At 40.3% G+C, this 27720-nt stretch overlaps 2 protein-coding genes across 3 annotated transcripts; one reads left to right on the top strand and one right to left on the bottom strand.

Moving 5' to 3' along the window:
* Positions 1-747: 747 nt before the first annotated feature.
* On the top strand, positions 748-27255 carry LOC140940437 (uncharacterized). Of its 2 annotated transcripts, XM_073389410.1 has the most exons (17): positions 748-878; positions 1073-1094; positions 3318-3392; positions 3777-3907; positions 4174-4276; positions 4470-4511; positions 5681-5748; positions 6404-6479; positions 8024-8095; positions 8212-8313; positions 9135-9197; positions 9773-9886; positions 10625-10661; positions 12059-12234; positions 23489-23545; positions 23637-23768; positions 25976-27254. In XM_073389410.1, the coding sequence occupies exons 1-17, from the start codon at positions 826-828 to the stop codon at positions 26441-26443; spliced, it is 1791 nt and encodes a 596-aa protein (XP_073245511.1). In that variant the 5' UTR covers positions 748-825; the 3' UTR covers positions 26444-27254. The 2 variants fall into 2 exon arrangements, with proteins under 2 accessions (XP_073245511.1, XP_073245512.1); XM_073389411.1 differs by lacking the exon at positions 8212-8313 and having other exon boundaries at positions 25976-27255.
* Positions 16310-17739, bottom strand: LOC140940637 (uncharacterized; the record flags this gene model as incomplete). Its single annotated transcript, XM_073389626.1, has 1 exon — positions 16310-17739. A coding segment is annotated over one exon (1149 nt), but the record flags the coding sequence as incomplete, so codon positions are not given.
* Positions 27256-27720: the final 465 nt, after the last annotated feature.

The following is a 27720-nucleotide window of genomic DNA, read 5'->3' as shown; positions in this document are numbered from 1 at the left end:
CTACAGGCTACGGGGCTCCCGGGAGGCTTCATGGTGGCTACGCAGCTACAGAAATCGGGGAAATGGGTTAGTCACAGTCAAGCGGCCAATTCATCTTGCACGAACAACGCTCCTGACGTTGAAGCCCACTTACCTACCCAACTAAGCAGTCGTCTTTTTACGTTTTACTCCTACTTTCAGGCTGACAGAAAGACAAAGACAATAAACAAACATTTGTGAGTGCTCTCTAAATTTGGTTGCCATGATCTAAGCGCAAATCAACAGGTGAATCAACTCCGGGTTTCCGGCAACAGTTTCAGGCAAAATGACATTCTTTGGATGGCTTGACCAGTTTCCAGTATATGGCATACTTAAGCTTGATCTTCGGCTGCTTTCTCGAATCCAGTCTTGTTTCTCTCGCCCTTTCCCCTACCCCATTCGACGCCTACTACGCAGGCTAACAAAAGGACATCTAGAGAGAGAAAACTGTTCACCCTAAAACCAGAACCCCTTATGGGTTTCTGCTAAAACCCATAAGATGACCATAACTCGGCTCGGAAACCGCAAAGAAAAGAAGCGCACAAAGTATAATGTGAGGGTAAATCGTTTTCTCCCTGACAAATCCTCATATTTTGAAGGTTATGCAACAATGCTGATGCTCTTATTTCGAGCTTGAGTTACCTGGAAGAGATATATGCTTGCTTTGTTACAAGTCCATTGTCCGGAATGAAAGTTATGATTGGCAGCTGGTCCCAAGAGACTTTGTTGTCATGGCGCGAAGAGGCGCAATGAAAAGGTACCTTGTTGTTCTTTTCTCAGCTTGTTTGAGTGAATGTTTCAGTTAAAATGCACTTAAAGTACCCAAGAAAGAGGGATTTTTACACTTGGGAGGAATTACGGTAGGTTTTATTGCGACAATCTTATTCTTTCCTTGAAATTTCTCCGACAATGCAATCCGAAACTGTACTTCGAACGAGCGCGTTCCTTGTGCACTCGTTCTGTGTTCTAATGACCATGCGGTTAGTGTTAATAATTGTTCGAACTGTCAGTCTTACTCTTTGCTTTTGTTTTTTTTTCGCTTGCCATCGTATAGGTGTCTTGCAAAAGCTCTAGGGGTAAGTGTTGTTAACGTTCTACAGCATTCTGATTCATACAAGTATTGCTAAACGTTAACTCAAGCTTATTACACACTTTTAGTCATCTTATATAATCGTTGTAGCTATAGTTTCGATAACTTAAATTCATTTTTTAATCTACGCTTTGTCTTTTTTTTTTATGAAACGTTTGTAGACGTGTTTGTGTATGCACAGTTATTGTGAAAGCGTTGTGCTACACTCGAACGCAGACTGCAGACCGGCAGGCGAACATTGTTGTGAAATGCTGCGCTGTGCTTGTAACAGATTCCCTATCCCTAAACTAGACTTAATTAAAGTTTAGGGATAGGGAATCTGTTAAAGCATTTTACAACAATTTTTCCTCGTTTAGCTGCCAGTCTGCAAGTCTGTCTAGCTGTCGTACACGTTTGTGAGGAAAGAGGTATTTCGAACTACCGGTACTTACAAAGATATGACTCAGTGGGGGTTTATTAATTAAAGCTCTACCCTTCTGGAAACATTCGCTTGTTTCTAGCTCACATTTGCACTGGGGCATTTGACTATATGACTATATTTGACTATATTTCCTTTCCCATGGGTAGTGGATAATAACAGATTTGACATAACGCAAGATCTCGAGGGTGGGGGTGTTTGACAAGATCTTGCAACTGCCTGGAAGTGAGGTATTGAATACCGTTCAATGGCAATATAATACAAAGCATGCGTTAGTTTTCCATTAACTGTGTCCCTGATCATGTGCACTAGTTTCATTATCTGCTACATCACTGTTAGTTCGCCTTTGACCTGAGAACTCGCCTTTGTTTTTACCCACCCTTTCCCCCACGCAGGCCGCATCAAGGGGGAATGGTCTCAGTCTTGCCTCCCCCTTGATGCGGCTTTGCTTGTTTTGGCAAACAATAACGATGATTTTGTCATATAATTTTAGGGGAAATGCCTCTGCTCAAAGCGTGCAACATGACTATACAAAACAAAATTTACCCCCTAGAAAGAGGTATTTGACTTCTGTGTGACCCTCCTTGTGTAAAAAATTAAATTTGACATGAAAATAGGCAGAAATGTCAACCCGTCCTGGGTATGCCTGATCCCCCTACCCTGAGGCTTAACCGTGACTGGTGCATAAACTCAGTGGCCAATTTTGGTAAGAACAGCTATGAAAGTAATCATAATAAAGACCTCCCCACAGGTTAAATGGGATGCAGGTCCAGAAGGTTTTCTCCCTCTCATAGCAGTCTGACCTGTGTCAGGTTCTTGAAGGGTAATCTTGGAATCTGAGATTTGACCGAAGTAAAGAGCAGGTTTGGGGAAACGCAAAATGTCTTGACATGATGTGGGATTTCACTGGTCCTGGGGAAGCAGGATTCGCCAAAATCTTGACATGGGATGTGGTACTGGGAAAATATGATTTTCAGGATAGAGCTGACAGAAGTTTGGGATGCGAGATTGTTGTGAAAAAGGAACTGGAATGCAGGATCAGAACCTTCCTTTCAGACCTTGTTGTATCAATACCATAAAAGATAATGGTCAACGAGTTTAAGGGCACTTTCCACTGCTGTCAACTCTCTCAAAGATAGACACCTCTGGTCTTAGAGTTATGTCCATTTTACCAAGGTGTCCATCTCACAGAGGTGTCCGTTAAGAGAGAGTTGACTTCATCAGGGTTTTCATTAAGAATTCTAGTAACAGTAGAAAGGTGTATCATTTACAGGAGAATATTTTGAAAGAGGTTCCTTATCTGAATAAACAATAATCACAGGTTACCAAACGTTAGCTGAAGAAGTTTTCTTTGTAAACGGAGAATTCTCTGATCTTTGATGCCTAATGAACACCCTGCTTCATACCAGACTAACCAGTCAGAGATGCAGTGAGTGTACCTATAGGGTAAATGGAATGACTTGTGCAATCAAAGAAATTTTCAATGAGACCAAAGCATTTCAGTCGTGTTTTGAACAGTAGTATGGTTACAAGTATGGAAACAAGAATTTTGGCAAATGGAACCGTGAGAAAGTTTCAGGTAGGTACATGGACACACGGACTGAACAGTACTATATTTTCCATTTTTAAAAAAACTGTCCAGGACTTATCCCAGATCTCAAGAAGATAGGTTGTACGTGCCTTTGGTGTTCATGTTTACTGATGATATTAATATTCTCAGTAGCAGAAGAGTTTAACTACTGCAAAGTTTGTAAGAGTTCTCTTATCTTCTCTTATGTTTTTGCTTTGCAGTTCCGTAAAGATCTTTTTATCAAGAATGTTCCCCCAGAGTTTCAGAAGGAAAAGACAAATGGGCTTAGTGTTAAGGTATGTAAAATGTACTGTGATTGAGATGTTTGTGTTCCAGATTCATCCATCCAGTGTCAGGACCACTCAACAACTCATTGTTATGGTAAAGATGAATGTAACATTCCATGGGGCTGTCAGTTGCCTGATTGACTATAGCTATGAAACTGAATTCTGTCAATACACGTGAAATTCCATACTAGATTTTTCTTTTAAAAGTTATTTTGGAAGTTCACATTAGTGCTGCAGTCGAGAGGCTCTTAACCCTTGGGACTCTACCCAGACCTGCAGAAGAGATTTCTATTTATCTGTTATATAGTTTTCCTCCTATTTACCAGTCATCAGGTGAGTTAGACTTGAATGTTGGTCTTGAGTGATAAAAAATGGGTGGATTTTGTTTTGCAGATCCTTTCCAACATGTTGGATATCAAATGTTTACATGGTGATATTCATCGTACATACAACATACATGATGCTCTGTACAGCTCTAGAGTCATAGAGAAAGCACTAGACATGCTGTCCAACAGATACTTAAGGTAAAGGCCAATTTTCTCAGATGTGTGTACCTTATAATCTGCAAAATTGTACATGAGGAAATAGAAACTCTAAACAGTATGGCAGTTCATGCAGTCCCAAGTTGGACATGCATATAAATCATCAGAAAATTTTCCTAAGAGGTTTTCTGCTTTTCTGTTTACCGGTAGGTTTGTTTATGGTGATTTCGCAGGCCTTGTTTTCTATTATTTCTTTAAACAGCTTTAAAGAACTTTTTTCAGACCTCACATACTTCTGTCATTTTCAGTTTTCAGGAATTGAGAGAAGTCCGTGTCGCTTTCCAGTTGTATGAGCATGAGGATATGCTAGGCTTAGTTATTGATGAACATGTTTTGCTAAGAACGTTAAAGGTAAGCTACATTTACATTTAAACTCTCTTAGAAAACATAAAATATGTTGTTATTGATGGTAAATTAGCCTAAAAATGCAGACATACTCTAGCCTGTCTAACAAGTAACAGAAGTGAAAACCGGACATACATGTACAGCTATACAATGTATATTTGTGTTTCCAAGCTAATGACATTATATTCACTTGTTACAGATCTGTGGAAGGGCTGTTTCTCCAGTCAAGCTTAAGCAACATGTAAGTGGTTTAGAATCCACAAAAATGGATGCCTTTATACACTAAAATACTGCCATCCCAGTTTTGTTAAAGCTCTACAAGAATTCACCTGTTGTTAACAATTTTGTTATACATTGTACATGTAAATTTTTTTACCACAGACTGGATGAAAAACATGGTGCTTCTCCATCTTTAAAAGATCTGACGGTGTAAAGTTGTGGAGTAAAATCTGTACATTCTCACTGTCTGATTTGACGCATTCTATTCCTTGAGTACTGCTTCTTAAGAGATACAAATTAGCTTTGTTCATAGAAGGCTAAATGAATAACAGTGTGGTAACAATTGGCAGTGTGTATGTTGTAGTTAATTTTTTATCTCAGGTAATTTTTATTTTTCCTTTGTTTCAACTACATTAGCATACATTAACATACCCAAAAACAAAAGAAAAATAAAAATTACCTGAGATAAAAAATTAACTACAACATTTATACGATAAGGAACAAGAGGTCTCACTCAGTTATAAATAAACTTGTCTATCTATTCCTGTCATTTTTTTATCCTAAAATTTTATTAAACTTCAGACAATACCGGACAGTTTAACCCTTTATGTCCCAAGAGTGACTGACCAACATCAATTTTCTCCTTACAACATCAATACATTATCAAGAGAAAAAGGTCTGAGAAGTAATAAAATGATCACCTAGGGAAAAATGATTTGATCTTTTATCAAATTTTCTCAACAAATTCTTTAAGGAAATGTATGCAGATCAGTCTGGAGAATTTGTATGTTGATATTGGGGCTTAAAGGGTTAAGTAGGGCTAAAAAAACCTTGAATTCCAGCTTGCCCTTTGGGCAAGTAACTCTCACATTTTGCCTTCCCAGGGCCACTGTGTGCTCGTTTTATTTAATAATTAAATAAGTAGATGATGACGTTCCTGGAACCTTTCCCACTGGGCAATTCGGATCATTATACATTTCTGGGAAACTGCCCATCTACCCCTCCCCTAAGCCAACATTAATTTGCTTCAAATGAGTAGTAAGTGTTAATGTTGGCTTGGGGGAGGGGTTGGCAGGCAGTTTCCCAGAAACGTATAATAATCCCTTTTTTCTGCCCTGTTACACGTAAGGTGTCTACATGTAACAACTTCATCTTGTCTTACAGTGCAATAATTCTTTTTTTCGTTAATAGATCAAGCACATGACAAGACAAGTACCTGATCGCCTCATGCTCTATGAATTCTTAGATCTGTTGCTTTTGTAAGTAGAACAGTTATTTCTTATTTTCAACAACTCAGAATTAAGTCTTTTACTTCTTTACAAAACAGCTCCTAATATCAACACTTGCTGAGAAAACTGAAATATGACTTCCTAGCTGATCTCTATCAATTTGTAAATTTGTAAAGGGTTTAACAGCATTTACAAGAATTTTTTCATATCGAGGAAGGTTCACCCAGTATCAGCAAACCGGACTTACAATTTTGAGGCCCTGTTTGACTGCTAGCCAGATATTTTTTCTTGGTTAAGTCTGGCCTTCTGAGTTAAGCACGTTGCTTGTCATTTACTACAGTTTATTTAAGGTTTTATATTATGTTACATTTGGTTTGGACAACCCTCCAAGTTGCAACCATTTTAGTCGCCATGGCCCCTAAAATTTTGAAGCTGGTGACTTGATTTGTAATAAAGTCTCCCTAAACCAAAAGAATTGGTTGCCAAATGGCGACCAAGCAAAAACCTTAACTTGGAGGATAATTTGTTGGATGGGTGCAGTTACACTGGTAACTTAATGGAGTTAGCTAGGTTTTAGGTTTTTTTCACTTTGCATGTTAATGAAAGGTGTAGTAGAGTGTAAACATATTAAGACAGGGCTTGCTGATAAATTATTTGTTTTGATAATTATTTTATTACAATGTAGATGCGAACGCGATGCTGAAGTTCAACTGCAGCCTCTTCAGCAAGTCAATGGAGTTGATAAAAACAATCTTTTCAAGGTAAGTTTGCCATGCATGTATATGTGTCGTAGTTAATTTTTTATCTCAGGTTATTTTTGTTTTTCTTTTTTTTTGGTATGGTAGAAGGATGCTGATGAAGTTGAAACAAAGGAAAAAATAAAAATCAGCTGAGATAAAAAACAAGACCCCCATAATAGGGGTATGTTGGTCTGCCAGCTTGCCTGTGCCAAACTTGTCCTCCATTTAAAAATTCTAGTCATACTTTCACAGTCTGTTTGAATATTGCCGCCCCTACAGAACATTAGCTAGTGAAAGCGTAACTAGAGCCTCTGAAGATCTTTGAAGAAGATTTTAGGGATAAGATAGAGGAACCTATTGTTACAATTAATTGCAGGGGGTTTTCTTGTATCTAGCGATTGAGTAGTAACAATAAAGACTTGACCAGAACTGGAAACCACGCATGAAAATTCTCTGGCACCTAGGGTAGGGGGATGTGCATGAATGCAGCAATAATCAAATGGTTACAAAAATTGCACATGAAGAGATTTGCCACAGATATATGCATATTCTTCCAAAAATAGCATTTATTTATATAAGGTTTGAGCCAGACATTCACGCGCTTTGACATTTGTTAAAATACATAATTTTTTATAATAAAAATATGATAATAGGTCCAGATTGAGATGTTTTCGTTCCAAGTCTATAATTTTTTTAAATCTGGAAAATGACCCATCCCCTCCAGTCAAAAGTAAAACAAGTGTACTCAGTGGATGGGCAACAAGTTGATACTTTTCCTGTGGACCCGTGGGAGGGCATTGTCTCATGCAGGCTAACTGCATCATCGCATACTGTATTTAGATAGTCATTATTTAGTGTAGATATAGGGCCAATAACTCCATGCAACAATTTAATCAACTTCCAAATCTGTCTGCCAGAAGACCTGAAATGACCCGTCTCCTCCCCATAAAAATCGACCCCATTCAAGCGGGGATGGTATTTGCAAAGACCTCTGGGAGCACCGTCCACCATTTCGTCTTTTTTTGACATAGACAAAACTCATTTTTTGATTGGGCGTTGCCCTCCGGATAATTAACTGCAACATATGCATGGTAATTTTAAAGAAAAGGAGCAAAATAAGGCATAGGGAAATGAAGACATGTCTGTTTATTTGGAAACAGTCCAGTGTGAGTCTTGACAAAAGGTAGCCAGCGAGCCTTGTAAGTCACGTGACCCATCGGTGAAAATAAAGTAAAAACTGTAAATTTACAGATCAGGAGTTGAGCACTCATTATACCGCCGCTTCTCCTCATTCCTGCTAGCTGCTGCTAGGGTTAAGGGCTGTTTAGGGTTAAACACTTATTTACAATGGTTAGCTTTCAGTTAATGTTTTCCAAATTACTGTTTTTGATTTTTTTTGTATTTTTTTAACAAGTCTTCAATGGACTGCATGGTTTGCTGCCATGGCTTGCATTGCCTCGCTGGATCAGATTTTATACAAACTCTCCAGTGTTGCAGCATGGAGTAAAAGTAATTAGTCATCTGACCTGAAAGTTTAATTTATTTCTCCTTTTTCTCCATAATAGCTTTGTGATTTCCAGGCAGTTCTTTCCACGGAGGATGAAAAGAAGATTCGTCATTTAGATCACTTGTATGAGGTGTGAAATTGTTAAGTGTGACTCTTTTCTCTTCCTTGATTTCTTATTTTCTTTTTTAAAACTTTGATTGCAAGTGCAAGTGATTTCAATAATTTTTGTTGAATTCATGTTTTTAGCAAGGGTATACAAGAACAGGTTCTGGTCATCATCAAGAATTGCCTTCTTGGCGACTTCTTCATCAGGATTATTATGTGGACAGCAATCCAAGAGTAGAATTAGTGAGTGAATCATGTTTGTCAAATGCTTACTTACAGAAATACTACAAAATACTGTCATTGGCCATTTTCGCACTTCACACTAGAGACAGATTGTCTGTCTCAGATGTGATATCCATTGGATAATTTGTATCAAATGGATAAGCTATCTTCATCTGAGAATGGAACGGTTTTAACTTTGGGCAAATAATCCATCTGACTTTACCTGTCTTTTCCCCCTCAATTTGGCTGATTTGTAAGATGGGTTGTCTGTCTCAGATGGATAGTCCATCTCTAGCCTGTGCCAGGCTCTCAGATAGTACGGCGGGAACGTATTAAAACGAGCAAAGCGAAAATAAGACGCGCACAACTTGGTAAAGGGGGCGGTGGCGCCCTGTCTCTCCTCAGCCCTCGCGCGTTTTTCGCATTTCTTATTACTGAACGACTTTCCACCACCATCTCGGAGCCTGGAACAGGCTAGTCCATCTCTAGTGTGAAAACGACCATTTTAACTAGAAAGGCGGACATATAAAAAGGGATGGGATGGTTAAGAGAAAACATTTAATTAAAAGAAGTCAGAGCAATAATTGACCATGGCTCTCAGGCTTCTTTTGAATCCTAAGATAGAGGAAAACAGACAACTTAGTACATGCAAGAGCAACAGATGGTTTTCATTGCACTGAAGATGTTTGACATTGCAAATACTGTCTTCAACACAGTTAGGGCTGTTTTTTTTTTTTTTTTAATAAATAGATAATGTTTCCTTATGCACAACCCCAAGTGATACATTGTACCTGTACCTGTGTGCCTGGGTCTTAGGCTAACCAACAAAAATCTGTCTACAGGTCAGTAGACAACAACAGAGATCCCTGGAACTTTGTGACCATCTGGATCATTCAAATAAAAAGGTAAAACTGATGTAACATAGTTTCAACATTTCCTATAATGTAAATCAAACCAAAGTTAGCAAAAAAATTAAAGTTGCTAAATGAAATGAACAAAACAGATGATGTGTAAGAGTTGAGCTAAAGAACTAATAGGCTCGAAAAATGGTTACATTGCAAGATGACAGTCTACTTATGGACTTAGTAATAGATAGATCTTTTCTACATTTTTTACATTTCACTGTAATGATATTGATGGAAGTGTCGGTACTGTTCGTTCAGGAAATAATTTTTGTTGCATTATTTGGGGATCAGGGATCATGCATGGTTAGTTGTTGTTATGGCCAGTTTTTTGACACTCACTTCTTAGCCTTGTGAGGAAGGTGTGAATGTTGTATTCATAAGGGATTTATAAATATGTTTGTCATTGCTTCTATCTCTGCTACATCTTGTACATATAAGTCATGTGTTTTCTCCATTTTTGCTCTGTTCAGAAACACCTGTAATAAATTTCTTCTTGATAAGGGATTCAAGGGGCACCATGACATTATATGTCTGTTATTTCAGGCTGTGAAAATTCTTTTGTCTATTGTATACAGGTCATGCATGCCAGATGTGGTTATGTGGGGGCTTCAAATCGCAGAACAGTTTTTATAGATCTTAATGATGTCAACAGAAAATTAAAACCACTCTCGAGGAATCCTGTACAGTTTGTAAGTGAAAAGGGAGGAAGGAAAATATATTGTGTCATCATTTAACTTTTAATGGTTGGAGTAAGATATTTTATGCACTAACTGATGTAGAACCACCGAGGCTGTTCCTACGATTTCAAGTTGCTGGGTAATTATGCATTTTGGCGGGTGGGAAGGGAAGCAGGGGCGGGGGGACAGTATTTGGGTTAATTTTTTCTGGGTGTGTGCTGCTGGCCTCTTAGAGCCCCTACCCCATTATAGTCTATTCTGTGGCCAATTATAGATCCCATCTTAGTCACTTTTGGGCAAATATGTAATTTTTGCAATCACAGAGTCACTTTCTATTTATGTATCTATCTTATAAATCCTTTACATATGTCATCCTAAAACAAATTGACCCCTTTTTATAATTGAATAAAGAACACTTTACGTTTCGCCTTCAGTGCAAACATTCCGGTATGTTTACTAAGTGTAAATATGAAGAACTTTCTTACCCCCAAAAAACGAAAATGTGCGATCCCATTATAGTAACTCTATTGAAAATGCGACCCTATCCAGTGGCACATCCGCATTAGCCTCTTATAAGGAAGTTCCCTACGCTAGGTTAAAAAAGTTTTACCTGTAACAGAAACACTCAGAGGTTGTCTTTAAAAACAGGACTTATTCTAAATTTTTGTCACCTCAGATAAAGAGTGGTTAATATGAACTTGCCATATGTATTAATGTTGTAATATATAGTGTTTTATCTTTCATTTTTAGGAATCATACAGCAAAGAAAAAGTTGAAGTAGCTGAAAGTAAGTACTAACATTTTACTTCATTTCATTTCGGCCATCACTGGACTGTCTGCTCCTTGACCAGTGTGTATTCAGGGATCACACAGTCTTGAACAGTTCTTTCATTTCAGAGGAAGTCCATGAATTGTCCTTGAATTCAATAAATCATGGAAAACTCCTTGAATATCTTCAAGAGTACTTGAAGAGTCCTCAATTCTTCCTCGAAGTAAGATGTGAAGAAATGAAGTTGAGGTGTCGTGGTAGCGCAAATTTGGGTATAATTATTTTTCTACATTATGTGAATTAGAGCTTCCCCTGCACATTGTGCTATACCACAAGCTAAATGACCAGCAACTTAAAAGTATTTTTTTTCCTGCATCCGTGTGCATCTAAAATGAATTTTTGGCACTCATAGCTATGAAATTTTGTGGCGTGGTTTTTGATCTTGCTGGAAACCTTTTTTCCTATAAATTATGCCTGAAAATGTTTGGCCTCTAATTAATATAGTTAATTATATTTTTTTCAAGAAGAGACCATGAAAACCATTCTTGGTCCTTGTAAAAGACTTAATAAATGTTATTTTTTGTGCCGAACCTTATATTTAACCCTTCTACTCCTAGACCACATGACGACAACCCCCGATAATTGAATGACTAACAATAAACAACTGTTAAACATTGACAACAGACGGATCGAAACGCACCAATGACATTTCAAGACTTCATAGCCGATAACATCATGGCTAAATTTTCACTATCTTTGAGAATCCCATGGTGTTATAAAAATGGATCCTCTTTGGCATTTTGTAAGGACTCTGCCCTCGTTCGTTTCCTTGATTTCTTCTCTCGCTTGACAATGTTGCACGTATCTCATGCCCCATTTTCCTTATGCGTCTGCCACGTAGGCTAAACAAGACCCCATTTTTAAAGTAATTTGCATTAAATGATGCCCTTTTTATCTAGTTACTTTCATTGCCCATAATAATTTGTTCAGTCGAATTGACCACTCCAGAAATACCATAACATACCATAATGCTCTTTGTTTGTCACCCCAAAATTTTGCATAAACATTGTCTTCAGTTTCTCTTGGGGCCATTTTAACTCCCAAGAGAGACTGAAGACAATGCTTAAGCAAAATTTTGGGGTTACAAACAAAGAGTATTATGGTATGTTATGGTATTTTCTGGAGTGGTCAATACCCTATCGCCTTTTTCCCTATAAGCCTGGTCCTAGGCTTATGCCTCATTATTTTACGAAAATTCTCGAATATGGTAACGCTATTCTAGAACAAGAGTCTTAAGATCACAATCCCATTAAGGTGGGTATTTTTGGGGAGTACCTTCTTTCGATTGGTATATGCAGTTGTGTAACAGTACAACATTTTGTGTAATTCCCTAAGAAGCTACATTTTTGTAACAGATGAAGAGGATAATACACAAAAGGAACAACTTTCCAAAAACTTTGAGTTAGAAAGATCAAGTACCCGTACATCGTCTGGATCCACGAAGATGTACAGAGATTTTGATGGAACCACGTCTGCAAAAATGTCGCAGACTTCAAGAACTCGGCATCAGGGAATACTTGTGACACCTCGGGTAAGTTTATTATATTGAATAGGTTACTTCACCACAAAGAGAATTTCGGCACGTTAGCATGACACTTGATCAGCGAATCTTGTCATGGATCCTGCCGAATGTTTGATTGTTGCCTACTTGAGGTATGGAGTACTAAATTCTCTGAAGTGATGATGATGATAATGATGATGGTAAAACCGAAGCTGACAAAGATGATGATGATGAAAATAATGATAACAATAGTAATAAGTGCTGATTTAGTCGGCCTTTGATGCGCGAGGACTCGAGTTCGATTCCCTGTGATATGACATCCTTGTTTCATCTTCTCTCCTTTCTGTGTAGCTTTAACTAGCTTTAAATACCATTACAACGGAGAGGGGGGGGGGGGGGGGGGTAAAATGAGCGCACCGTCGACCTCAAGTTTATTAGTTGAATCACTGTTGTCACGAGTTCTCGACATAAAATATGGTTGCTTTACATTTACCTTTTGCCTTTATGGAGTCAAGAAAAGTGTACGTAAAAAAAATTATCGTAATGATGGTGATGGTGGTGGTGGTGGTAGTGGTAGAAGTGGTGATGGTCATGGTTCGTACAATCTTGAAAAGGTCTTAAATTTTAGTAGTCGTCTTGAAAAGTCCTTGAATTCGGTTAAGGTCCTTGAAAAGTGTACTTGATTTTAATAATAGGCCTTGAAAAGTCATTGAAATTCACTACCTTGTCTACGCCAGACACCCGTTTTCTGTAAAATTAGATTGTTTCGCCGAAGAAAATCTGGCTCATCTTCGGTGTAAGAAACTAAAAACTCACAGCTAACGTAAAAACATTGTTTGTGTTTGAACAATATTTCATTTCTGTTTCTTTATTTCAAATGCTATTTCTGTACCTCAGATGCAATTGTAAGTCATACTCAGTCATTTTGCTTTCAAAGTGTTGTTGCGGAAAGTAGTATAAAATAATGTGATCAACCATGGCTACGAACTCATAAAATGCGTAAAAAACTCCATGACGTGTTTTAGCCAATAAGGTGTGCAAGAGAGGGTTAAAGAATGTCGATTTATTGAATAAATCTTAGTCCTAGAAAACTGTAATTCGTCCTTGAAATGGCCTTGGAATTTGTTTGTTTAAAGTTGTATGAACCATGTCTATGGACCGATGAAATATGTAGATCGATGGTTCGCTGTTCATCCATGGATAGCCTGCGTAGCTGGCGGGATTAGCGTAGGAGTGCTTTTTTGGCGGCGGAGTCGCGAAAAGAGTCCGTACAAGAGTCCCTCGCGACTTTGCCGCGAGGGACTCTTGTACGCACACTAGAAATAGACACACACTAGAAATAATGTTCAGTGATGTTCTAGATAGAAAAGAAACCTTTTTTGGCCATAAAAAATTCAATCTTTTAAAGTCCCAAATCTTGTCTTGCTTTACAAGAGTCCCTGCGCACAAGAATCCTTCAAGCTACCCAGGCAGATTCAGCGATCCTGCGATCCTACCAATCCAAAGATCTACAGATCAATAAATAGGGCTCGACATTAACGGCTGACCGCTTGCCCGGAGCAACTAAAAATTTCATCTGGGCACTAAGTTTAGGATCCGAATTGCCCAATCGGGCAACTGCAGCTTCTGTGAAAGTTGTAGGCTAACATGACTCAGTATTTTTGTATCAAGTCTAACTTTGGGACTATCAAAGCTGTGAAGGTTCGTATTTACGTGCGTCGTGGGTAACCGGCGTGAATTGAAAAGAGATGGAAATGTGATCTTGAATAGCTGCCGCAAATCATTTTCAAAAACTGGAATGTTTTTGCGAGACTTTAAAAAGTCAAAACATACAGCAAAAAATAGGCAGGCGTACATAACGCTGAATTAATAATAAAATAAACCTTCAAGTGTAGCGTTAGTGTTCGTAGCAAGATAGAAAACGCTATAAACTTACAAAAGTAATGTCACGCGTAATTTGAAGCCTCTTGTTTTACCACGGTTCGCGACTTTTTATCAGTTTTTCCCTCATGCAATGGCGATCAACACGTTTGTAACGCTGGGGGAAAGTCATGATTTTAATATGGAAGATTTTTCGAAGACCATTAAATTTATTTGACGCTAGAAACTTCAACTGCGCTGCAGCGGAAGTCACAGAAGCGAATTTCAAGACAAGTTCTCCTTTTGTTTACCTTTTGGCGGCGGAAATATTTTTTTGCCTACGGCCGACAACTAAACGTTTTCCGTTTTCGTTGTAAAAGTGCAGAATGTGCAAGGAATTTTGTTGTTTGTTCGCCGGAAGTTAGCCTGAGAATCACTCTATTGCTATTTTTAAACGGATACCCAGCGGCGGCCTCTAGGCGTCCTTTCGGGCTCCCTGTTTGAAATTTTGGTCGCCCGAAGGTAAATCGTAGCCCGGGATTCGTAGGCACCTCTGGCAACCGGACCCCTGTGAGATGGATCGGTAGATCAGTAGATCGGTAGATCGGTGGATCTGTAGGTCACTAGATCGGTTAATCTAGATAGATAGATAGATAATCTTTATTTATCCACGGTGCAAAATTCGTCAGCTTTAAAAATGCCTAATTCTAATATAATAAAAATATTTAAATAAAAAAAAGCTGCTTTCCACGAATGCCGTGCCTTACAGTTCTTTGAGTAATCGTTTCAATTGCCCAAGGGACTCTGCTCCCCTTAAGTTACAAGGAAGACTGTTCCACAGAATGGCGCCACTATAGCTGAAGCTGTTTTTGTAATAGTTTGTGCGCGGTAATGGAACATTGAGTTTATTTTCAGAGTCCCTTAGGTTATATGCGACTTTTCGCCTTTCAAATTTAGAACTAAGATAGTTTGGAGTCAACCCGTGCAGAGACCTGTAAACCATCGTAGCTCTTTGAAATTGTTGCTGGCAGGCTAGGTTTTTCCACCCTAGAAGTTTGAAAAGGTGACCAGCATCTACGTCATAGCTTGAGTAGGTCAAAACACGGGCTGTTCTGTTTTGTAGCTTTTGAACCTTATTCCGTAAGGTTATCCCACAGTTTCCCCAAACAATGTTGCAATAATCAAACTGTGGCTGTATTAAAGCTTGATATATTAGTTGTAAGGTCGCCTGAGGGACGAGATGCCTTATTCGTTTTATGGCCCCAATACCAGAAGCGACTTTCTTTGTTACTTTCTCGATATGGCCACTCCAATCAAGTCTGTCATCGATGGTCACTCCAAGTGATTTTGCAGTAGTGACCTGGCTAACTTGAAAATCATTAATTGCAAATGTCGGGGACTCTGTGAGAGTACTTAGCCTCTGCCTAGATCCGATAAGCATAAATTCGGTTTTAGTCATATTTAGAGCAAGTTTGTTTGCTTTCAGCCAATTGTGAACATTTTCTAAATCTTGATTTAGATGCAACTGAATATTGTCTGCATTATCACCTGCGTATGTAAGGTGGGTGTCATCAGCGTACATCCTCGGCTCACAATTTGAAAGACAGTTTGGAAGATCGTTGATGTATAACAGAAATAGTAATGGACCTAAAATCGTCCCCTGGGGAACACCACAACTTAATAAACAGCTTTGAGAGAGCGATCCGTTGATGGAGCACATTTGAGTACGATTCTCTAAATATGACTTAAACCATTGGTGCGCGTTACCATATATGCCGTAATTGCTTAATTTTGATTAAAGGATCTCATGGTCAACTGTGTCGAAGGCCTTTTTGAGATCTAAGAAAACAACGGCGTTGATTTTACCGCGGTCAATATTGTACGCCCAAGTGTCCGTGGCCTCAAGGAGAGCCGTGACAGTTGAGTGAATAGCGCGAAAGCCTGATTGATATTTACAGATTATATTGGATCTTCTAGGTAGGCATATAATTGATCATAGAAGATTCTTTAAAAGACCTTGGCCATAACTGAGATCACCGAAATTGGACGATAATTATTTAAGTCGTCCCGATCGCCTTGTTTAAAAAGTGGGGTGACCTTTGCGCATTTCCAGTCATCCGGAAATATGCCTTGACTTATTGACTGGTTAAAAATATCACGGATAGGAATGCAAATGAGGTCTGCACATTCCCGAATGAGCCTAGCAGATATCTTGTCAAGGCCAGCTGCCTTTGACTTATTTAGACGATTCAAAAGTGAGAGAACTTTATTTGTACTGGTCTGATAGAGCTGAAACCGTTTATCTGTGCCAGTGAGGTACTTTTGATAACCATCACTATTTGAGGAATCAATATTGCTAGCAAGTTCTGGACCGATAGTAGCAAAGTGATTATTAAATTGGTTCGACAGCACAGTTGGATTTGTTATTGATACTCCATTTACTTTCAGAGATGTCACCGATTTTTTCCCAGATTTTCGCGAAGTAAGTTCATTGATAGTCTGCCAGGTCTTTTTAGAATCGCCCGTCTACTTGTTAAAACTATTTTGATAATAGGCTTGCTTGGCTAATCTGATTTCGCTATTTACTATATTGCGTTGTTTTTTAAAAAGTGACCAGTCATTTGAATCATTCGATTTACTTGCTTTAATCTTTAGAATATCCCGATCATGCATTCGTTTCTTAAGCTCAGATGTAATCCATGGGGAACTACGCGTGCGAACACGCATTGTTCTCAAGGGAGTATGCTTGTTAACAATAGATAGAAACGAGCATTTCCATTGTAGCCACATTTCATTGGGATCAGTTGAATTGTATATGTGATCCCAACAATGAGATGCAATATCGTTCCGAAAATTTATTCGATTAAATTTTCGAAAGTTTCTGTAGGTTATAGCATTGTGCCCACCAGACATTCCATTCACGGATAATTTTCGAAAGGCAAAAACTATGCTATGATCGCTAATACTGATATGACGAACCCCCGAACACACAACTTTATCTGGACAATTAGTATATATTACATCAATCAAAGTTGCAGAGGTCGGAGTTATTCTGGTTGGTTCAGTGATAAGTTGCTGTAGACCATAAATATCAGTGATACTCATTAATTTGCATGTATTATTGTCATATCGAGTAGCAATCATGTCGCAGTTAAGGTCTCCCATTAGAAAATATTCAATATTTTCGGAATCAAGTTTCCCAATTAAAGTTTCGAAAGGTGAAAAAATACCAATAGGAGAATCAGGTGGTCTATACCACGTGGCAGCAACAAACGGTTTAGATCTAGGTTTTTGAATTTCCAGACATAGATTTTCAAGAGTGTCCATGTTTAAATCATTTCGTATGGTAAAATTTATTGAACTTTTCACATAGAAACACACTCCTCCTCCACCGTTTGTGATTCTATCACGTCGAATTATATCATAGCCAGAGATGTTGACCTCATTGTCGCTAATAGTTTCATTGAGCTTAGTTTCATTAATCGATAAAATATCTATTTCGTTATGCGCTAGAAGAATTCTAAGTTGATCTATGTGTGTGATTAATTTATTGATATTTAAAGAGGCTAATTTAAAACCTCGTTGAGATGGCAACACTGAGGTAGGCTCATGAGATTCCTCAGTATTGCGTTTTGTACATTGAATAGGCACGGCATCGGTGGATAGCGCATCATTTCAACCTAAACTCATCTGAAAGTTCTTAAAAAACTGTTGATTACCTTTAAAATTAAGATGTAGTCCGCCCTTGTTAAGTTCCTTTTCGGAGATGTTTTGATGCTGGATAAATTTCCATCCATTCTGCCGGCAGTAGAACTTCAGTTGTTTATTAACTGTTTTCACGGCTTCATTGAATCCGTCTCTTCTTGACACGAGCTCAGATATAATTTCTGTGGCATCGGATGAGGTTTCAATTTGTCTGGCGAGATCTACCACTGAGCCGGCAACTTGTTGTGGTTCTTTACTTTTGAGATCATTAGTGCCCACATGCAGAATCACTTGGTCCGGTGAAAGCTCCAAATTAGGTTGAAGGTAATCCTTCATAGCTTTGGTGGTGGCACCGGAGAACGATTTAACCACCACCCGATGACCAACGGCTTTTCTGTAGATTAATAGATCGGCATATCTATAGATCGCTAGATCGGTGGATCTGTAGATCTCTAGATCGGTGGATCGGAAGAATGCAATAACGGTGGATCTGTAGATCGTTAGATGGGTGGATCTGTAGATTGCTAGATCGGTGGATCTCTAGTTTGCGAGACCGCTAGATCTGTAGATCGCTAGATTGGTGGATCAGTAGATCGATTGATCGGTACGTCGCTAGATCGGTGGATCGGTAGATCGCTAAATCGGTGGATCTATAGATCGCTAGATCGGTTGATCTGTATATCTATGGATCGCTAGATCGTTGGATCTGTAGATGGATGGATCGGTAGAACTATGGAACTGTAGATCTGTGGATGGGTAGATCGGTGGATCTGTAGATCTGTAGATCAATGCATCGGTAAATCGTTAGATTTATACGTCTCTAAATCGGTGGATCGCTAGATCTTTGGGTCAGTAGATCGATGGATCGGTAGGTCGGTGGATCGCTACATCCAGTGATCTGTAGATCAATAGATCGGGGGATACATAGATCGCTAGATCTGTTGATCTGTGGATCTATGGATCGCTAGATCGTTGGATCTGTAGATGGATGGATCGGTAGATCGGTAGAACTGTGGAACTGTAGATTTGTGGATAGGTAGATCAGTGGATCTGTAGATCTGTAGATCAATGCATCGGTAAATCGTTAGATTTATACGTCTCTAAATCTGTGGATCTCTAGATCGGTGGATCAGTAGATCGATGGATCGGAAGATCGATGGATCCTACATCGAGTGATCTGTAGATCGGTGGATCTATAGATCGCTAGATCGGTGGATCGGAAGAATGCAAGAACGGTGGATCTGTAGACCGCTAGATCGGTTAATCTGTAGATCGATGGATCGCTAGAACGGTGGATCTGTAGATCGCTAGATCGGTTGATTATTAGATGGCTAGATCGGTAGATCTGTAGATCGTTAGATTGGTGAATCGGTGGATCGCTAGATCGGTGGATCTGTAGATCTATGGATCTATAGATCGTTGGATCTGTAGATGGATGGATCGGTGCATCGCTAGATCTATGGACCTATAAATCTGTGAATCGGTAGATCGCGGGATCGGTGGATCTGTAGATCGGTGGATCTGTAGATCGCAAGATCTTTGGATCTGTAGATTGATGGATCACTAGATCAAGGGATCGTTGGATCGGTAGATCGATGGATTTGTAGATCGCTAGATCATTGGTTCTGTAGATCGATAGATCGCTAAATCGAAGGATTGTTGGATCTGTAGATCCATGGATCGGTAAATCGTTAGATTTATACGTCTCTAAATCTGTAGATCGGTGGATCGCTAGATCTTTGGATCAGTAGATCGATGGATCGGTAGATCGATAGATCGATAGATCGGTGGATCGCTACATCGAGTAATCTGTAGATCAATAGTTCGGTGGATCCATAGATCGCTAGATCGGTGGATCGGAAGGATGCAAAAACGGTGGATCTGTAGATCGCTAGATCGGTTGATCTGTGGATCTATGGATCGCTAGATCGTTGGATCTGTAGATGGATGGATCGGTAGATCGGTAGAACTGTGGAACTGTAGATCTGTGGATCAGTGCATCGGTAAATCGTTAGATTTATACGTCTCTAAATCTGTGGATCGTTAGATCGGTGGATCAGTAGATCGATGGGTCGGAAGATCGATGGATCGCTACATCGAGTGATCTGTAGATCAATAGATCGGTGGATCGGAAGAATGCAAGAACGGTGGATCTGTAGATCGCTAGATCGGTTGATCTGTAGATCGATGGATCGCTAGACCGGTGGATCTGTAGATCGCTAGATCGGTTGATTATTAGATGGCTAGATCGGTAGATCTGTAGATCGCTAGATTGGTGGATCGGTAGATCGCCAGATCGGTGGATCGGTGGATCGGTAGATCGGTAGATCGGTGGATCTGTAGATCGCTAGATCGGTTGATTATTAGATGGCTAGATCGGTTGATCTGTAGATCTATGGATCTCTAGATCGTTGGATCTGTAGATGCATGGATCGGTGCATCGCTAGATCTATGGAACTGTAAATCTGTGAATAGGTAGATCGCGGGATCGGTGGATCTGTAGATCGAAGGAAAGCAGATTGTTAGATCGGTGGATCTGTAGATCGCTAGATCTTTGGATCTGTAGATCGATGGATCACTAGATCAAAGGATCGTTGGATCGGTAGATCGATGGATCTGTAGATCGCTAGATCGGTGGATCTGTAGATCGATAGACCGCTAAATCGAAGGATCGTTGGATCTGTACATCGATGGATCGGTAAATCGCTAGATTTATGGATCTCTAGATCTGTGGATCGGTGGATGGCTAGATCGGTGGATCAGTAGATCGATGGATCCCTAGATCGTTGGATCTTTAGACCGATGAATCGGTAGATGGCTACATCGTTTGATCTGTAAATCAAATAGATCGGTGGATCTTTAGATCGCTAGATCGGTGGATCTGTAGATCGCTCAATCGGTAAATCGCTTGATTTATGGATTTCTAGATTTGTGGATCGGTGGATCGCTAGATCGTTTGATCAGTAGATCGATGGATCGCTAAATCGTTGGATCTTTAGATCGATAGATTGGTAGATCGCTACATCGGTTGATCTGTAGATCTGTGGATCGGTGGATCGCTAAATGGTTGGATCAGTAGATCGATGGATAGCTAGATCATTGGATCTTTAGATCGATGGATCGGTAGATCGCTACATCGGTTGATCTGTAGATCAATAGATCGGTGGATCTACAGATCGCTTGATCGGTGGACCTATAGATCGCTAGATCGGTAGATCTGTAGATCGATAGTTCGCTAGAGCAGTGGATCTGTAGATCGCTAGATCGGTGGAACTGTAGATCGCCAGATCGGTAGATCGATGGATCGCTAGATCGGTGAAGGGTAGATGGCTAGATCGGTAGATCTGTAAATCGCTAGAATGGTGGATCTGTAGATGGCTAGATCGCTGATCTGCAGATTGCTAGATCGGTGGATCTCTAGATTGCTAGACCGCAAGATCTGTAGATCGCTAGATTGGTGGATCGGTAGATCGCTAGATTGGTGGATCGGTAGATCGATTTTATCGGTAGATCGCGAAATCGGTGGATCTATAGATCGCTAGATCGGTTGATCTGTATGTCTATGCATCGCTAAATGTATCGGTGGATCAGTAGATCGATGGATCGCTAGATTGCTAGATCGTTGGATCGGGAGATCGGTGGATCGCTACATCGGTTGATCTGTAGATCAATAGATCGGTGGATCGGAAGAATCAAGGCACGGTGGTTCTGTAGATCGCTAGATCGGTTAATCTGTAGATCGATGGATCGCTAGAACGGTGGATCTGTAGATCAAAGGATCGTTGGATTTGTAGATTGATGGATCGGTAGATCGCTAGATTTATGGATCCTTAGATCTGTGGATCGGTAGATCTCTAGATGGGTGGATCAGTAGATCGATAGATCGGTGGATCTGTAGATCTGTAGATGTATGGATCGTTAGATCGTTGGATCTGTAGATGGATGGATCGGTAGATCGCTAGATCTATGGAACTGTTAATCTGTGGATCGGTAGATCGGTGGATCTGTAGATCGATGGATCGCTAAATCGAAGAATCGTTGGCAACGTCGATCGTTGGATCTGTAGATCGATGGATCGGTAAATCGCTAGATTTATGGATCTCTAGATCTGTGGATCGCCAGATCGGTGGATCAGTATATCGATGGATCGGTAGATCGTTGGATCTTTAGATCGATGGATCGGTTGATCTGTAGATCAATAGATCGGTGGATCTATAGATCGTTAGATCGGTGGATCTGTAGGTCGCTAGATTGGTGGATCGCTAGATCGCTGGATCAGTGTATCTGTAGATCGCTAGATCGGTTGATCTGTAGACCGATGGATCTCTAGATAGCTAGAACGGTGGAACTAAGATAGCTAGATCGGTGGATCTGTAGATCGCCAGATCGGTAGATCAATGGATCGCTAGATCCGTAGATCGTTGAAGGGTAGATGGCTAGATCGGTAGATCTGTAGATCGCTAGAACGGTGGATGTGAAGATTGCTAGATCGTTGGATCTGTAGATCCCTACATCGGTGATCTGTAGATTACTAGATCGGTGGATCTCTAGATTGCTAGACCGCTAGATCTGTGGATCGCTAGATTGGTGGATCGGTAGATCGATTGATTGCTAGATTGCTTGATCGTTGGATCAGTAGATCGATGGATCGGTAGATCGCTAGATCGGAGGGTCTGTAGGTCGCTAGATCGTTGGATCTGTAGATCGCGGTGGATCTGTAGATCGATCGATCGCTGGATCGTTGGGTCTGTTGATCGATAGATCGGTATAACGGTAGATCTGTTGATCTGTAGATCAATAGATCGGTGGATCTATAGACCGCTAGATTGGTGGATTTGTAGATGGCTAGATCAGTGTATCGGTAGAATAATACAACGGTGGATCCGCAGATCGGTGGATTGGTAGATGGCTCGGTCGGTAGGTCAGTAGATCGCTAGATCGGTGGTTCGGTAGAATGCTAGAACGGTGGGTGTGTAGATCGGTGGATCTGTAGATCGCTAGGTCGGTTGATCTGTAGATCGCTACATCGGTGGATCGGTAGATCTGAATATCGATGGATTGGTGGATCTGTAGATCACTAGAGCGGTGGATCTGTAGATCGGTAGACTAGCATAGTGGACGTTATTTGATTTCAGCCAGTTTTGAGGGTAAGCGAGTTGTCATCAGCATACATAAGTGCAGATGATGACAGCTCGCATTCTTGTAGGTCATTTATATAAATAAGAAACAACAAGGATCCGTCTATTTACAGATCCAGCGATCTACGGATCCATCGATCTAAAGATCCATCGATCTACCGATCCATCGATCTACAGATCCATTGATCTAGCGATCCATCTATCTAGCGATCCATCGATCTACAGTCTTAGCCAGTGACTGTTGTCTTTTTGCAAAGTAGTGTTGTTACGGAAAGTAGTACAACATAATGTGAGAGATGATCAACCATGGCTGAAGATGTAATAATCGTAAATGACTTCATTGAGTGTTTTAGCTAGGAGGGAGTTCGAAAGTGGGTCAAAGAATGCCAATTTATTGTATAAATCTTTATAGGCCTTAAAAAGTGTAATTTGTCGTTGAAAAGTCCTTGAATTGTGTTTCTCTGAAGTTGTACGAACCATGATGGTAGTGGTGGTGGTCATGATGATGTTGATTACAATATTAAAGTTTGTGATGATTACGAAACCTTAATGTACAATATTTAAACATTAATATTACTTAGGACTTGCATAATTCACATGTGATGTCACAGAACTTGCAGTGGGATATTGAGACACAGGTCAGTACAGAGATGCCCTGTGTTAATTTTGATTTTTGTTGAACTGTACTGAAGTTCACTTTCTCATGGTTATTTTTGATAATTCTTGCAGTCTCAGAGGTTGAAACAAAGAACAGATAAACAAATGAAGGAAAAGTATGCCTTTTATTACAAAAGGCTAAGGCGTTATCAAGATTCTGATGAAAATACTGAAAAAGAACCCTCAAGCAAGTCCAAAGTAAAGGTAGGGTTGTTACTCTTTAACCTCTTAAGGTGCGGAAAAACGGGCAACAAAACAGTGCAACTCGTTTGGCGATATTGCTGCGAAACGAGTTGTGCAGCGATGATGCGCATGTTTCCACCCACGAGTCAAACCTATTTGCAACAAATCAGGTTGCTGTCCGTTTTACCGTAGCTTTAGAGTGACGGACCTGCTGGTACAGCCTGCAATACCGTTCCGATATGAGAACAGAAGTCGCCGGCAGCAGAGGCCATGTTAGTCTTAACCAACGGCATCCCTGCGAAGTTGACTCGAGTTCTACTTCGCAGGCAGGTCGGCGGTAAAGACCTTCGAGGTTTCTTGTTCCGGCGGTGTTATGTCCTCATTTGTCGGAGTAGTGTCGCAGGTAGTACCAGCGGCTACGTCGTAGGTACTTCGGCGGCATATGAGAATCAGGCTTTACTCCATTAAAAGTAACTAATTATAATAAGTTGCACTGGAAAACAAATAACTGTCGTCGTCCAAACATCGTGTTTAATCGCTTATTTTCATCCAAATTGTTAGTTTGTCGCTCAAAGTGATGTCCTTGCCCTAGAACAGATTATAGTAAAAATGTCAAACACCCCATTCTCTACTCTTTGATATGCTTTGTTCTAAGATTGTCCGCAAAGCTGTTGATGGCCTCATGGGAAGTCAGCAAGGACTTAACGCTCGAAATGTCCCCGGCAAGACTTCAGGGAGCTTAACCAACGGCAACGGCAACGAGTACGGCAAAAAACGATAGGGTTGGATTTGCAAAACAACAACCCTGCATGTGCATCATGTACATTTCTTTGCCGTCGTTGCACGACTACCACGTGAAACGGCCTATTTTCACGTTTTGTGGATGACGTGACACAAGACAACGACTTTATTTCTCTTTTCGTGAACTTTGATACAGTCCTTTAGAATTCAACTCCAGAAAAAGTCGCCAACATTTGACGAAATAAGCGCGACAATGTTTGAAGCAGCGTAGATTCACTTTTTTAAGTGACCTTTTCGTAGCCTTCGCCGTGGTTGTTGTTTAAGCCCCCTATTTCTGACAACCGAGGTCCTGAGCTAACACCGATGAAGACGAGGCTTTCGCTGTGTGTGCCCCGACGTTTTGGAAGACTCTTTCTTTCTGAAATATAGAAAATTCCGTGAAACTTAAAACTTTTTCCAAGAGTCTCTCTGTAATATATTAATTTTGATTACTGTTAATTTTTGTGAAGCGCCTCGGGAAGCTAGTGGATATTTGCGCTATATAAAGGCACAGTGATCATCATCATCATTATCATCATCATCATCATGATCGTCATTAAGACGTGGTCATACATTACAAACAAAGAACTGTCTACTGTTTAATTTTTTCGATTAAACAGATCCTCCATAGTGTATAGAGTTGAATTCATCAACTGGTTGCAACGAAGCGCACACTACTGTTATAAAAGGGGGTATTCGCGAATAGTCGAGGGAGAGATTGAGGGTACGGCCTCACGCAGTCGAGCGCTTTAAAAGGGGGCCTTCAGAGATGTTCGGGGCAGGATGGAAGGACACGGCTTCCTTTAGGCCGGTGTTCTGGAATCGGGTATTCGCGGGTACTGGAGGGAGGAGGTAAGGGTACGGCCTCACCCGGTCGAATTTTTTAAAAGGGGATCTTCACAGATGTTTGGGTGGAGGATGAAAGGACACGGTTTCCTTTAGGCCGGTGTTCTGGAATCGGGTATTCGCGGGTACTGGAGGGAGAAGGTAAGGGTACGGCCTCACCCGGTCGAATTTTTTAAAAGGGGATCTTCACAGATGTTCGGGTGGAGGGTGGAAGGATACGGCTTCCTTTAGGCCGATGTTCTGGAAGCGGGTATTCACTGGTAATCAAGGGAGGGGGTGAGAGTAAGTCGAGTGCTTGAAAAAGGGGGTTAGGCCGGTGTTCTGAAAGCAGGTATTGACTATTTTCCAATTCCCCATAATACATTCTGTCTGCCCCCCAAATTTTGCATAACTTATTGTCTTAAAATGCTCTTGGGAAAATGCAATACTCCCACGAGCATTTAAAAACAATGGTTTATGCAAAATTTGGGGGGCAAACAGAGTGTATTATGGGGAATTGGAAAATAGAGAGTTTGCGGGTACTCGAGGGAGGGGGTGAGGGTACCGCCTCAAGCAGGTTAGTTTTAAAAAGGTGGTTTTGACCGGTTCCTTTCTTTTAATAGGAGTTACAAGAAGCGAACACAACGTTAAACAAAAGCAAAGATTCTGCACCAGTAGAGTTAATTGTTAGCCCGAGGAGACAGGTGCCAAAGAGAAACTCCATTTACCAATCGCTAATGGAAAGGCTACATAAAACTGATTCCCTGCTGGACTTTGGTGAAGTGCGGATACAGGATTATAATGTATCAATGCCAGCCCGCTTAGTCAGTGACAGTTCTTTCTTAAGAAAACAAAAACTCAGTTTACAGTTTGCAAAAAAGAGTTTGGAACAACACGACCGGAAAAGAGCTGTTCAGGTGCAAAGACTGGGAACCCTGCACTCACCACAGAGATACCAACATGATGAGCATGATATGGGCGAGACACACGTCGATAAAGTTGAACAATTACTAGAAAAACTTCAAGAAGCGAACTATGTAGCAAGTGGACGAAAGGGCTTTGGCAATCAAAAAGAATTCGTGCTTGCTTAGCAAAAACTTATCAGTAAAATTGCTTCTTGTTCGAATGCAGCGCTTTATTAACCTTCGAACCCCTAAGAGCTACATGCATCATCAGATTTCTCCCTCAAATAACACTGCGTTTATGGGAAATGATCACCAGTTACAAAAGGTATTGATTGCTGAACGAATTCCCCTTATCAGTGCTGTAGAAAATGTATACGGAACAGTGTGGAGAATATGCACATTGATATTAGGGTTTTAAGGTTAATGATTTTGCCGTTACGGTATATAAATTCAATTTTGGAAGCAAGGACCTACGTTACAAAAAAGAAGGACCAGATTTTCGAATATTGATAACACGAAATATATATATTCCCAACTATAAAATCAGCCTTGCTTCTTTCCGTATGTGTATATAAGTTGCTTATTTAACAAATTTTTCCACGAGTTCGCGTTGGATATGAGATGGTAGATAGCGAACGAGGCGTTACGCACCTCGTTGGCTATAACCAGCTCATACTGAACAAGCGCGAGTGGAATAATTGTTTTATTAAAAACGCCCACAAAATATCGAGAATTCTTCCCGTCTTTATTTGTAAAAACAACCGTTTTTCAGCTTGTTTTTGATTTTGAGCAGACGCGTACAGTTACCATATTTGGAGAGGATGGTATAATGGCTCATATACCATGGTGGCTAAGTCAATCAGAGCTCTAGGATTGCATTATCCAATGATACAGTTTTTAATAAAAATAAATATAGTATGAAATAAATGTTCAAAGCGTTTACAATTGTTTGCTTACATTGACCTTTCGCCCGTTTTGATACTGTACTACTATACTGATAGAGATAAATTGTGTGAAGGGTAGGATTAAATGAAGTGAATGATACGAGGGAGTTTGGCCACCCTGAAGAAGGCAGTAATGTCGAAATGTTGGTTAGCCTATCGAACAATGTAGCGTCCTAAATAACAATTAACTTCATAAGTTTTTCACCTACACAAGCTTTTTTAAGACGCAGTTTGTGTTGATTGACTGAACGGACGGACGGACGGACGGACAGACTGAACTAGGGGAATGAAGGTCAGACGAACAAATGGATGGACTCCGTAGACGGAAGGACTCTCATACATCGTCAACCCCGCTTTTCTATCGGTAAAATAATAAGTCTTGTGTCCGTAACTTTTTTTCTGAAGCCCCCTTGATACGGACACCCGGATAATACGGACACTAGGCTAGCCGACGTGTAGCCGCATCCTCCCCCCGACAAAGGAAAAACGGGGAGAGGGAGCCTCCCTCTCTCCGTTTTT

This window comes from Porites lutea, chromosome 6 (assembly GCF_958299795.1).
Source record: "Porites lutea chromosome 6, jaPorLute2.1, whole genome shotgun sequence".
Taxonomy (NCBI): domain Eukaryota; kingdom Metazoa; phylum Cnidaria; class Anthozoa; order Scleractinia; family Poritidae; genus Porites; species Porites lutea.
The sequence above is the reverse complement of the archived record's forward strand: the minus strand, read 5'-3'. Positions and strand labels throughout refer to the sequence as shown.

Excerpts from the sequence above, each read along its gene's own strand:
- LOC140940437 (XM_073389410.1), top strand. The coding sequence starts at position 826 with ATGCACTTAAAGTACCCAAGAAAGAGGGATTTTTACACTTGGGAGGAA. Across the intron at positions 23,546-23,636 it reads AGTGGGATATTGAGACACAG|TCTCAGAGGTTGAAACAAAG; the intron begins GTCAGTACAGAG and ends TAATTCTTGCAG. Across the intron at positions 23,769-25,975 it reads CAAGCAAGTCCAAAGTAAAG|GAGTTACAAGAAGCGAACAC; the intron begins GTAGGGTTGTTA and ends TTCTTTTAATAG.